We start from the raw sequence: 13804 nt of genomic DNA, 5'->3' as shown, positions 1-13804 counted from the left end.
AACATTTGTAGTAATAGTTCAGAATTATTTTAAAAATTCCGCTTTTAAATTTGTACATTCCACAAAATTTTTAACTGACATAATAGATACTCAGGAACAGAAAGAAAAATTAGAGTATTATCACATACACAAAAAAGGACATCGCGGCATGAATGAAATAAAAATGTCCCTAGGATCACGTTACTATTGGCCAAAAATGGCAGAAGATATCGAACGATTTATAAATAATTGTGAAACTTGTCTCAAAAACAAATACGATAGAAATCCTCCAATTATAAAATTTAGTCTAACTCCCACTGCATCAAAACCCTTTGAACATATTCATGTAGATGTCTTTAAAATTTCTAACCAACCATATTTAACGATTATAGATTCATTTTCGAGATATGCCCAAGCATATCCTTTACCTAGTGTCAATGGCACCTCCGTAGTGGAAAATTTACTTCTCTTCGTAAGCCACCACGGTTTACCTTATAAAATTACTGCCGACTGTGGAACAGAATTCAAAAATAATGACCTTAACGATTTTTGTAAACTTCACCATATAGAACTACATTTCACAACTTCTAAAAATAGTAATTCCAACTCCCCCGTAGAAAGGTTTCATTCTACACTAATAGAATGCTTTCGCTGTCTTAGAGAAGAAAATAAAGAATTAACTCCTAACCAATTGATAAAACATGCTATTCTAAGCTATAATAATTCAATTCATTCCATCACTAAGTTTACCCCATTTGAAATAATAAAAGGACACATTAATAGTCCAGATCCTTTCGACTTGGACGATAACCTTATTTTATCATACTATGTACAAAACCATAAAAAAGCAAGTAAACATTTATACGAAATAATTAAAAGTAGAAACGAAGAAACAAAAGAAAAAATAATTAATAAATTAAATGAAAATCGAAATGACCCTCCACTAACCAGGGTCTATTTCTCTAACCAGGACGTTGCATACGTCAAAACAAAATTGCGCGATAAAAGGGCACCAAAATTTAAAAAGGCTGAAGTAGTCCAAGATTCAGGCCTTATCTTACAAACTAATAAAGGAAATTACCATAAAAATATAATCAGAAAACCCAAAGTAAAACAAAAAATATCTTTTCAGGAAAATGAAAATCCGGACAACGTGTTTGCTCCTGATATTCCTGGCACTTCAACGGAGATGTGAAGGAGAAGATGTAAAAATTACTCCTATAACAAATCCTTTGTTACCCATACTATTAGGACCCGGTAAAATTATTTACACTAAGCATACCTTTATACACTATCTAGATTTAAGAGAAGTAACTACAGATAACTAGTTTACTAGAAACAGATAACTAGTTTAACTAACCATTTTTATAGCCTTAAGAATAGTCTAATAGTAAGTAACGCTTCTAACCCTATATCTTATCATAACTTAGCTGAACAAATGACAAAAAGAACCGAATTCTTAATAAAAATTCTTGAAAGAAAATTTGAAAATTTACATCCACATATTCGCTCTAAAAGAGGTTTAATAGATGGAATAGGCAAAATTAATAAATGGGCTTTTGGAACTTTAGATGCTGACGATGGAGAACGATACGATAAAGCAATTAATATTTTACAATTAAATCAGAAAAATGTAATTCATGAACTTAACCTTCAGTCAACTTTATACAAAAAGCTTGTTAATCATTATAATCAATCTTTATCAACCTTGTGGCAAAATCAACAAAAATTACAAGACAATATAGAAAAATTTAAATATTCATTAGAAACCAAAATAATCACTTTGGATAATTACATAACTTATCAAAGTATTCTTTACCAGATTAATCTTGATTGCCAAAATTTAATAACATTTATTGACAATATTGAAAATTCGATCGTTTTCTCTAAATTAAATACTCTTCATAATTCAATAATATCTACCCAAGAAATCTCAGAAATGATATCATATTTATCACATATATACAAAGAAGAACAAATCGCAAAATTTAACAATGTGCTAACATACTATCTGTTTCTCAGTACCCAAGTTACCTTTTACGAATCCAAGCTTATATTCGCTATCCATGTTCCTATATTCAAATCAGAAAATTACGATCAAACATATATTCCCTTATATCCCTACTTGGCAAAAGGAGAAAAATCACTATCGATAAAAGAAGAATGTCCCATCCTCGAAACCAGATACTACTGCCAACAGGACTACACCCAAATAGATACCTGCACCTATAAATTAATTGATGGACGTAACCCAGAGAAATGCTACGCCACTGAAGTAAATCTACAAGAACCCATTATCGAGCACGTCATGGAGAACCAGATCTTAATAATCCCATCCAGTACTGTCAAATTAATCTCAAAATGTGAGTCCAATTCGTTTTTGGAAATAAAAGAACCTTCGTTAATAGAAATCCCGCCAAAATGTGAAATAGAAGTTGGAACCTTAAAATTTTCAAACAATCCACGAATCCAATCTGGAAAAATCATAATATTACCAAAACTAGAAAATTTTTCGACTGAAAAGGTAAATTATCAAGTAACCAATTTGAGCAAAATCGATATGGAAGGACTATACGAAATTAACAGAATTACCAGAAATCTTTCACCAGTAGAAGAAATTGGCTTTCCAACTACACCCATTATCAGCACCGGTTCAGTCATCTTATCTATATTAATACTAATCGTTATAATTTACATCATCACCAGATACCGGAAGTATTGCAAAAATAAGAGGGTTCCTGACGAAATTCCATTGGAAGAAAGATGTCCCCAAAATTTGGAATCCAAAAATACCTCCGTTATTTTTTCCTCTTAAGGACGGAGGAGTTACATGGTACGAAAGTCCGGACCTGGCAGAATCTCAACCAACACCTGCGGCTTACTCTGCAGTTTCCCCAGAAGTTGTCGGATTGTTTCATTATTATTCACATTGTAAAATTCATTATTATTCTTGGTCTTGTTAAGTTTAGATGTATTAAGATTGTAGATTAGAAATAAAAAATAGTTTTTTTTTAAAAACAAATTTCATTTTTCGAAATTTAAATTCGCGTTTTGGTTTTGTAGTGGCTCCATGAGCGTTAATATGACGCAGCTACAATCAGTGGTATCTTGTCCGTTTATATAATGTCCGTATATATAGCAGATAAAATAAATAAATAAATAAGTAAAATAAATTCACACCGATAATACAATAATATAATATGGATAATCTATCATTTCAACAAAAAGTTGCTTTAATATTTTCATTGTGCCATCGACGTAGGGTTAAAAAACAACGGAAATGGTAGATTCACCCTGTTCTAGTGCCTAGACAGACAGAGGGAATTTTTTTTTCTTTTACACAATAGATTAAAAGAATATCCTGACAAGTTTTTTGAATATTACAGGATGTCAGTGTCTTCTTTTAATTTTTTATTATGTGAAATAGATGTCATACGAAAACAGGATATATCAATGCTTGATAGCCTAAGCCCAGAAGAAAAATTAGCAATTACCTACCTTAAAGTAAGATTTTAAATTACATATTTTATAATCCTATATATGTATCTACCTAAAAATAAAAAAAAAACAAAATATTTAACTATTTACCTTTCATTAGAATAAAAAGGGACCGCCACCACTTTTTACCTCTGCGTATTCTGTAATTAGCTACTGAATTATCAAGTAGATCGACGGCGACGGCTCCCATATTTCGAATATATTCATTTATCATATTGGGTTAATGTAATGAATCTTCCTTTTTTAATATCTAACTTGTTTTTTATGTTACAATAATTTAAAAGATTCTGATGCGACATAAAATCTGCGACTATAAACAATAATTACTAAAATTTTATTTATATAACATGATTAGACAACCACTTATATAGAAATGAATCACCAGTTCGAAGAAGGAAATCCAAAAAATAGATTTTCGGGAAATCAATAAAAACTGTTTATTCTCTCTATTCAACTTGTTCTTCTTTAATAATGGCATCTATTATTAAGTACAGTTTGATACGGTTAATTGGGATTGAAAAAAAAAACATCCATTGATTTTTGTTATCTGGAATATCGATAAAGAGAATATTGGATTTATTTCTTTCTTAGAACTTATAATTTTTTGTTACGATTTGAGACACAAAATTGTATGAAAAAACTTTAAAGTAATTTATAAAAACACAGAAACAACTTAACAAACACAGAGAAATAAACATTACCGCTACAAGCGACAAATTACTGCTAGTGGAGCCACAAACGCGCTACAAATTACTGCTAAAAAATAGGTCCGGATCTATTCGAACGCGACACTACCTTGACGACGCGTCTCGGTCTAGAAACGAAGCGTCAATCTACAGCGCGTAAAGCCACTGAGCCACTTAGTATCACTGCTGTTGTTTTCATTTATCAAGCTACATTTTACTGCAACTGCTAGCGACAATCTGTCGCTCGTGGAGCCGTAGCCTAACGGTTTTCAGAAGACATCAGATATCCATGAGTAAGACTGGTATGACCTGTTCTGAGCCTTTTGTCTTATAATATTGTCTTTTCTGCTCATGTGTGGCATGGTGATAGAGGTAACAGTTGGTTAAATGGTGCGTAGATTTATATTTTTTACATTTTAGTGTATTATATATATATTCAAGGATTCTACAGTATTCACTGCCTCTCCTACTCATGGCATCGTCTTCTTCGTTCCTCCAGGATTTTCGGGGTCGTCCTCTTTTCCTCCCTCCCGTGGAGCTCTATTCGGTTAGCCTCTTTATCCATCTGCTGTCGCTAGTTCTTCTTACATGTCCATACCACTTTAGTTTTTTGTTCTATATATGTTAGTATGTCTGTTTCTATTGATGTTCTTTGCGTTATTTCGTCATTAATTCTCCTATCTATTCTTGCTACATTTTCGTGTATTTTCCAAGTGCTTAATATGTTGTTCTAAATACTAGCCTTTAGATCTTAGTAAAGTTGTATGTTTTCCATAGTTTGTAAGGAGCAGGCCTGTCTGTTGCAAAATTAGCGTTCTCATTTTCATTGATACTAACATGGGATGGAATTCAGATAGTGACTAGAACAACTATTTTTTGACTGCTGTTGGTAGATACTATAAATGCACTGTACAATGAGATGGATGGAGTATATATTTATGATTGAATTAATTGTGGGAATCGAATTGGTGCAAACTGTTAACAATTTCTCATTAGTAATGAGCGAATCTATTGCCTTGAGCATTCTGTACAGTTTGGCTGTGTGTATACTGCTAGTGTTGTCTTTGAGATGTTGACGGTACAGTCGGGGCATCTGTTTCTCTTTGGAGGCATCTGTTTAGAAAATTTTGTCATCATGCTGTGTCCGTATAAGTTCCCCAAATGTTTCTACCAAGAAAGTTCTAGGAATTTTTTCTTTTCTGTATCGATTTAAGTGTAAGAACGGTAGGTAGGTTTTTTGGTTCACAAGGGAATTATGTACATAGTAACAGGAGTTGAGTGTTAAAAAAGGCGTTAAAATTTGTAAGAGAGAATATGCTCGAGTGTGACTATTATCCAGGTTTGTAAAAAAAAACTTTATTTAAATGAGTCAAGGCTAAGGCGTAAAAAAGTTTAGTACATTTTCTTCAGGATTTAAAGGTCGGAAGCAGATATATAGAGAATGCTTCTGTAATCCTACCTATTAAAGTTGTGTAAATTCTTAAGAAGACTTTTTGCCTGCCACTGATGATGAGCTAGAGGTTTTAAAAATATTGATTCTATTTAGAGAGTTTGTTTTGGTGTTCTGTGTCTGATCTCTCCATGTAAGTCTTTTATCGAATATTAGTTCTAATAATTTGTGTTTATCAACCACTTAAAAAAGAGATCCATTTAGGTGAAGTAGAGGAAGATAAGTCCAATGTATTCTAGTAAAGTGTATGACTTTAGATATTCCAGATAAAAAATTGACTCCAGTTTTAATGAACCAGTTATGAATATTGGTGAGAGTATTTTGGAGTAAAGAGCATATGCTTCTTGTAACTTTATCTTGGAAGTATAGGACAAGATCATCTATGTATATTGAGTATGTTACTGAAGGGAGAACGAGAGTTTATGTGGTTAATGCTAAGAAGGAAAAATGTCGGCTCAGAACTCAACTTCGTCAGACTCTATTTTATGAGGTATGTGTTGTAGATCCGCACCTGGCGGATCATAAGGGCCTTCACATTTTACTCTGTTTCAACTTGTCTTGAGTAAAATGTCTTTAATCTTTCCTATCAGCCTCTCTTGGCTAACTCTCGTTTTTTTTCCGACCCCGAATGGCTATTAGATTTCCGAGGGCAGACGGGTCACTACATTTACTCCTACTACATACTCTTCACAAATACTGGTCCTCCAAGTCTGGGGGTTTGAACGATGGGCCAGCACCCCTTCTTCTAGAAAAAAGTTATTTGCTAAAAATTTCGATCAAGAGCCTCGGAATAAGGACGGAAACAAAAGACGACGACTGCTACGAAAAAGGACTATGAGATTGGCCACATGGAATGTACAAGGTCTAAGAACCAAGGAAACTGAAGTTTTTCAAGAATTAGAACGACAACAAATAGACATATGCGTTCTTACAGAAACAAAAAAGAAAGGAAAGGGAAATGAAATCAAGAACGACTATATTCATTTATACAGTGGAGTTGAAAAATCATTAAGAGCAAAAAGAGGTGTGTCTATAGCCGTGCATACAAAACTCAAAAACTATATCAAGAGTTGGGAAGAGATAGACGAGCAGATCATTATGATGGATCTTGAGAAACATGGGGAGACGATAGTTATAATAGGAGTATATGCTCCTAGTGACGATTCTGATACAAAAGTTAAGGATGAATTCTATGACAAATTGCTTGACGTGTTGACCCATGTAAACCGATCCAAAGAAATATGCCTATTAGGAGATTTCAATGCTCGGGTAGGCAAAAAATTACAAGACAATGTGGTAGGAAGATATGGTGAAGACAAAATAAACAACAACGGAGAGCGACTCATTGATCTTTGTGAAACATTACAGCTTAAAATAATGAATGGATTTTATCAGCACAAAGATATACATAAATTTACCTGGGAACAACCAAAGAAAAAGATAAAATCTATAATCGACTATCTCATCCAACCAGAAAACAAAAGGCTTCAAACAAATGACGTAAGGGTGTATCGTGGTGCCGAATGCGGATCTGACCACTATATGGTGGTCGCAAAAATAACCATACACTACAGGAAAGTAAACAAGAACAAAATTGAACAGGAGAAGGTAGCAGCTTCCACAAAGATAAGATATAATATTGATAGCCTCAAACAAAAATCAGTACAATTCCTCTACAAACTTAGACTAGCCTCAAAACTAACTCACTTAACTCGAAGAGAAACAGCCGAAAAAGAATATCAAGATATAAAAAATTGCATTTATCAGGCGGCCAAAGAGGCATTGGGGTACGAAGAAGCTGACAAAAGAAAAAATCCTGAGTGGTGGAACGAAGAAGTAGGAAAATTAATTAAAGACAAAAAAAAAGCTTATCAAACATGGCTATCCACGAAAGACTCAGAAGACCACAGAATTTACAGCAGACTCAACAGGGAAGCAAAGAAGGAAGTCACTAAAAGAAAAAACGAAATGTGGGAAGAGAAATGCGAAGAGATGGACCGATGCTTAGGAGGAACCAAAGTGACACAAGCTTGGAAATTCATAAAAAGTATTAGAAAAGAAAGAAAAGATGAGGGAAATATAAACCTGATTCAAAATAAAAAGTGGGAAAAATATTACGAAACGCTATTAACAGAAAGTAGGCACGAATTTATGGAAAGACCTGACCATATCTCAATGACAGAAAACTCAGAGGTGCATAAGATAAACAAAGAAGAACTGAAAAAAGAATTGAAACAAATGAAAAATGGAAAAACACCCGGGCCTGGAGACATTCCCATCGAGTTGGTGAAACATGGACCGGATGCTCTTTTGGAAAGCTTAGTGAATATTTTTAATAAATGCTTAATTGAAGGCCAAACGATTCCAGACGATTGGAATTTGGCCCACATTAGCCCCATTTATAAAAAGGGAGACAGAAAAGAATGCGGAAATTATAGAGGCATTAGCGTAACTAGCTCGCTGGGAAGGTTATATGGTCGTATATTGAAAAGAAGAATAGAAGAGGAGTATAAAGAAATTGAAGAACAAAGCGGCTTCAGAGCAGGAAGATCGTGCGTGGACAACACATTTACCCTTCAACAAGTAATTGAAAAACGAACAGCTCGAAACCTCCCTACGCATCTGGTATTTATAGATCTGGAGAAGGCTTATGATACAATTCCTTTAAAACTCTTATTTAGTGTCTTGACGAAAACGGACCTTAGTAAAACATATCTAAAAGCAATACTGAACATCTATAAATGTCCTCAAAGCACTGTAAAAACAGGAAATACTTTCTCAAGGGTATTTACAGTAACGAAAGGCTTGAGACAAGGATGTTGTCTTTCCCCCACCCTATTCAAAATATATATCCAAGAAGCACTGCACCAGTGGAGACAAAAATGTACGGGAATGGGGTTGAAGCTTAACAACCATTATCTGACAACGCTGTTCTTTGCAGATGATCAAGTACTAATTGCAAGCTGTGAAGAAGATGCAGATTATATGCTTAGAAAGCTCAAAGATGAATACGAAAAATGGGGGATGAGTATGAATATGTCTAAAACAGAATATATGCGAATAGGCAGTGAAGACGAAGACCCGGATTTGGAAATTAGACAAATGAAAAGGTGCTACGAATACAAATATTTGGGAAGTATTATCTGCAGTAAAGGCACAACGGAACGAGATATAGACTATAGAGTGCAACAAGGCAGGAAGAGTGTTCAAATTCTGAATTCGATACTTTGGTCCAACAAAGCTACTATGAAATCTAAAATGACTATCTACAAAGTAATTATAGAGCCCATTCTTACATATGGAGCAGAATGTTGGCAAATGACAGTAAAAGGAAAGAAAAAAGTTGACACGGTTGAAATGGACTACCTAAGAAGAGCTTGCCGTATATCAAGAGTAGAACGTATACCTAATTCTGAAATTAGAAGAAAAACAGATAGAGTACATACAACTTCTGAAAGAATAGAAACTAGACAGTTAATATGGTATGGACACGTACAGAGGATGGACGACAACAGATGGCCAAAAAGAGCTATGGAATACAATCCAAGTAATAGAAGGAAACGAGGAAGACCAGCCAAGTCTTGGATACAAGGTGTTATGGAAACCATGAAAGACAGAGCCATTGATGAAGACACCTGGAGAGATAGAAAAAGATGGCGATCGAAATGCGGGAAGCGGCAGAAGCTGTAGGATCCCCGCTTATATATATATATATATATATATATATATATATATATATATTGTGACGATTAGGGTTTATAGAAAATAATTTATAAGTTATATACTACATAATATTAGATATTTGGTTGTTTTAAATAAGTTATATACTAGAGAATTTAATAAAAATATATTTATGTGAGGGCATTTTTAATAAATTAGCATATAATAATTGTTAAAAGTTGTATTTTAATATTGTAAATATATATAAGTGAGCCATGTGCTTAGGCAACCAAAAATACTCTCGGAGATTGACAGATATTTATACTCTGAAGTGACGTTTAAGAATATTTACGAATATAAGTGGGTTATAATAATATATTGTTTGAAATGTGTATTTTATTAAATTAGAATGTTAAGTTACTAATTTAATTATATATTCTGATCTGAAAAGCCTAAATGTAAACAAAATTATTAATAGAAAAGAATGGAATTCTCTGGATCTCCGGAGATGGCCATGTTTGCGAAATGGTTTGTTCCAGAAAATTCATACAAGTATGAAATAGAACAAATTGGAACAGGATCTCTTACGAGATGGTTCTAGAATGTCCAAAAGATATAAATACCCGTGATTTGGATTCAAGATAGCAGTTTTTAGAAGTTTTTAGTCAGAAGTCAAGCAGTTTATTATGAAAGTTAGTTAGAGTCAGTGAATCAAGTACAAATAGTCCAATAGTTTAATATAGTGAGTTAAATGAAGATTAAAAATTATGCATATAATTTAATGCACATTTATAATTATACACAAATAATTATTGAAGATAAAAAAAGGTATATTGGAAGAAATTAAATTATATTATGGTTGGAGATTAGTATAAATCAACTTATAATAATTGGATATTGGTATATTGAAAAGAAGAATAAATATAAATGCTGTTTGCTGGTTTGGTTGGTGGTGTATAGATGCTGGTGAAGAAAAATATATCTTAAATTGGTAGAAGCTGATAATTGAAAAAAGTAATTTCACAAAAAACAAGGATAACTGAAGTACGAAGACATTCAGTGGTGATTAGAATCTATATACTTAGTGGAAAATAGTTCATTTAGGCATTCAGTGAAAGAAAGGTACAAAATTTGTTAATATAATTTAGTTAGTGTCATAACAATTTCAAATTTGAAGATAGTTTGTTTAAATTTTAGATTGTCTATAGAATTTAATTAGTTTTATAAGAATATCAGTTTAAAGATAGTTTATTTTAAATTTACATTGACTAGGTTAGATATATATGTGTGTTTCATAATAGTTATAATAAAGATAATTTAAAAAAGTACTTACAAGCTAATTCTTTGAGAACCGCGATAAAAACCCTATATATTATATTATTAAAAATACTCATTGCTCATCATTCAAACAAAAAAACACATCATAACAATATATATATATATATATATATATATATATATATATATATATATATATATATATATATGTGTTGTAGCTCTTTTCCCGCTTGCAACCACTTTGAATGATCTATCTTGTAAGTCATTGTTTGTAAAGGTGAAAATATAACCTGCTAAATGGAGTTCCTTGAGCTTTCTAATGATAAAAGCTCTATTTATTTTGTCAACGCCAATTCCTAAAACTAAGGGAACTTTGATGACGTCACTCTTATTTGCTATAGCTTTGGTTATTTATGTTTTGAGGAGTACCAGATTATACATCGTACTTTGATTGGGTCTAAATCCGAACTGTGTTGCATCTATCAAATTGTGTTCTTCAAGAAACCTAAGCAAATTATTATCTTTTCTAGTAGTTTACAAATTGTGCATGTTTTTTTTTTGACAAGTTGATGGCGAAATATGTGTATTTCGCGTATTGTATAAAACACGGTGGGCATTAATGTGTTAAAATAGTATCTAATACCGTGGAAATGAAAAAAACAATATACAATTTATATTTTTTGTTGTATTACCTTACTTTTTTATTTATAGTTGGTGGTGGAGCTGAATATTGGTTTTGGACGTCGGGAACTACATTACCAGACGCAAAATGGGTATGGATGAGGACAGGCCGTCCAATTGTGTATGCTAACTGGTTCCCAAACCAACCTGATAATGCAGGAAATAATGAAAAATGTATGGAGGTTAGATACAACTACAAAAACGGTCTTCAATGGAACGACAACAATCAAAATGCGAATCTTCACGCTCTTTGTGAGGCTAAAATTACAAAATCGGTAGCAGAAATGGTTCCTGAGTTTTGTAATTTGACTCACTCTGTAAGTGTTTTAAGATAAAGTTTAAAACAAACGCATTTTTAAACGTTTTGGTGTGTTGGTTTTATTTATATAAGTGTATTGTTTTTTTGTATGTTTTCTACGTCAATATAGTCCATTAAAAACGTTTTGTTGTTTTAATCACCATCCATTTTTTAATCCTATTTGGCCTGATTATATGCTTTTAGGTATCTAGGATCATTAAGACTAACGGCAAATGATTCGTAGCGTCCATGGCTTGGTGGCTTCCGACAGCGAGCCGGCCTGGTTTCTATCTCGGTAAACACTTTTATTGTAGCTATATACTATAGTAAAAAATTATCGCTTTTGCTGAAATGTATACCTTATATGCATATAAATACCGTTTGTAAGTATTTTTTTTATCATATTTTAGGCGTTACCTGACTATTCAAATCATTTGATAATATAATCATTTAAGAACAGGGTGTACAGAAGAATCCTGAAGATATCATGGACCGAGCATGTAACAAAAAACGAAGTCATGAGAAAAAATGGAACGTTGGAAACCATCAAGACACGAAAGTTGTAATACCTGGGGTATGTTATGTGTAATGAAAGATAAAATATACTTCAATTAATTATACAAGGGAATATCCAGGGCAAGAGAGGTGTAAGAAGGACAAGAATCTTATGGTTGCGCAATTTAAGGAAATGGTACGGATTCACATCAATCGAACTATTCAGAGCGGCAGCATCTAAGATCAGAATAGCCATGATGATTTCCAACCACCTTCGCAGAGATGACACGTAAAGAAGAAGAAGAATTTTGACACTGTCTTGGCTTTATGAGCAGGGACATCTTTGTTCACAAAGAAGTCATATCCGTGAATTTCCCACAAGTTTAATAAATGTTGTTCTAGAACTGTCACGTAGCTGCTTTCTCCGATTTTCACATTCATTGGCAAGCAATACAACCATGCCGTTCCTTTATTTTCACTTATTGCACCCCATATTATTACAATTTCAGGATGTTTGGCGGTTTTAACTATGAATTTTGGATCGAACCTTAACGCGGTGTGTTGACGACGAACAAATTAGGAGCTTCCTCTTACTAACCTGAACGTACTTTCGTCACTGAACATAACTTTTTTCCGTTATTAATCGTTCTTATTGAAACGTTCTAAAGAAAGATCAGAATGTTTAATTTTGAGTTTTGTGGAAGTTATGGCAGGGTTCTATACGGTAGGGGATCATCTATGATGTCATTAAATTGACGTTGAATTCTTTCTTCCAATTCTTGGCGTGAATTTACCTCTGTAGCATAGACTTTTTCCTTAATATACGACTAAACTGCGTAGTCCAAAGGGTTAAAATCGCATGACCGAGGAGGCCAATGAATCGGAGCTTCTGCACCTCTACCAATTCATCGATTCGGAAAATGACTACTCAACCAATTACGACACCTTCTATCAAAGTGTGGTAGAGCTTCATCGTGCATAAAAAATAAAGATCTTCGCTCGTTTAGCGTTAAATCTTCTAATATCTCGAATAAGGAATTGTTTAAAAAATCAAGATACATATCACCATTTAAATTTTCAGGTAGAATATGATAACCTATTAATTTGTTACCTAAAGTTGCTGTCCAAACATTAACTTTAAATGAGTGTTGGTAATGTGATACCCTTTTGACTCGTCTATTCTCATCACACCAGTAGTGTGGATTAGGGGAGTTAAACATACCTTGTCGCGTAAAGGTGGCCTAGTTCGTAAAAAGAATGCATTTTAAAAAATTTGGATTGTGGGCTGTTCCTTGTTGCAATGATTCACAAAAATCCACTCTAACCGGTAGATCATCTGGCAAGAGCTCTTGGACTTGTCTGTAATGATAGGGATGTAATTGCTGTTCTTTCAGTATCCGCCAAGTACTTGAAGAAGAAGTATTTGTTTGTCTTGCTATATTCCTTACGCTATCTGTTGGATCTTGATCAAGTAAATTTAAAATATTATTTTCTTTATTAATTGTTCTTGTTGTTCTTGGTCTACCAGAATTTATTTTATTTGGTCTCACATTCCCAGTTTCTCGACAACGTTGTTCAACGGCAATAAATGTTTTTTTACTTGGTAAGTTTCTTCTAGGAAACTTTTCTTCTGCGGGGGAGTTAACCTATATTCATTGTACTACATTTTTTTATCAAAAATATAAGATGTAATTTTCAAATTACGAGTACATTCATTTCAATCCTAAAGACATCAACCAAGATAGTCAAGATATCTACAAAGTGTGTACGGACATAACA

At 33.2% G+C, this 13804-nt stretch overlaps 1 protein-coding gene across 1 annotated transcript in view; it reads left to right on the top strand.

Annotated features, from left to right (window-relative positions):
* The window catches only part of LOC140449443 (perlucin-like), a 61867-nt gene extending 50194 nt beyond the window's left edge, over positions 1 to 11673 (top strand). The window contains exon 4 of the mRNA XM_072542617.1: positions 11263 to 11673. Coding sequence (XP_072398718.1) covers positions 11263 to 11567 — 305 coding nt within the window. The 3' untranslated portion in view covers positions 11568 to 11673. The remainder of the gene's footprint in view (positions 1 to 11262) is intronic.
* The last annotated feature ends 2131 nt before the right edge of the window (positions 11674 to 13804 follow it).

The sequence above is a fragment of the Diabrotica undecimpunctata genome, chromosome 9, assembly GCF_040954645.1.
Source record: "Diabrotica undecimpunctata isolate CICGRU chromosome 9, icDiaUnde3, whole genome shotgun sequence".
NCBI classification, from domain to species: domain Eukaryota; kingdom Metazoa; phylum Arthropoda; class Insecta; order Coleoptera; family Chrysomelidae; genus Diabrotica; species Diabrotica undecimpunctata.
This window is presented reverse-complemented; position numbering and strand designations above follow the sequence as displayed.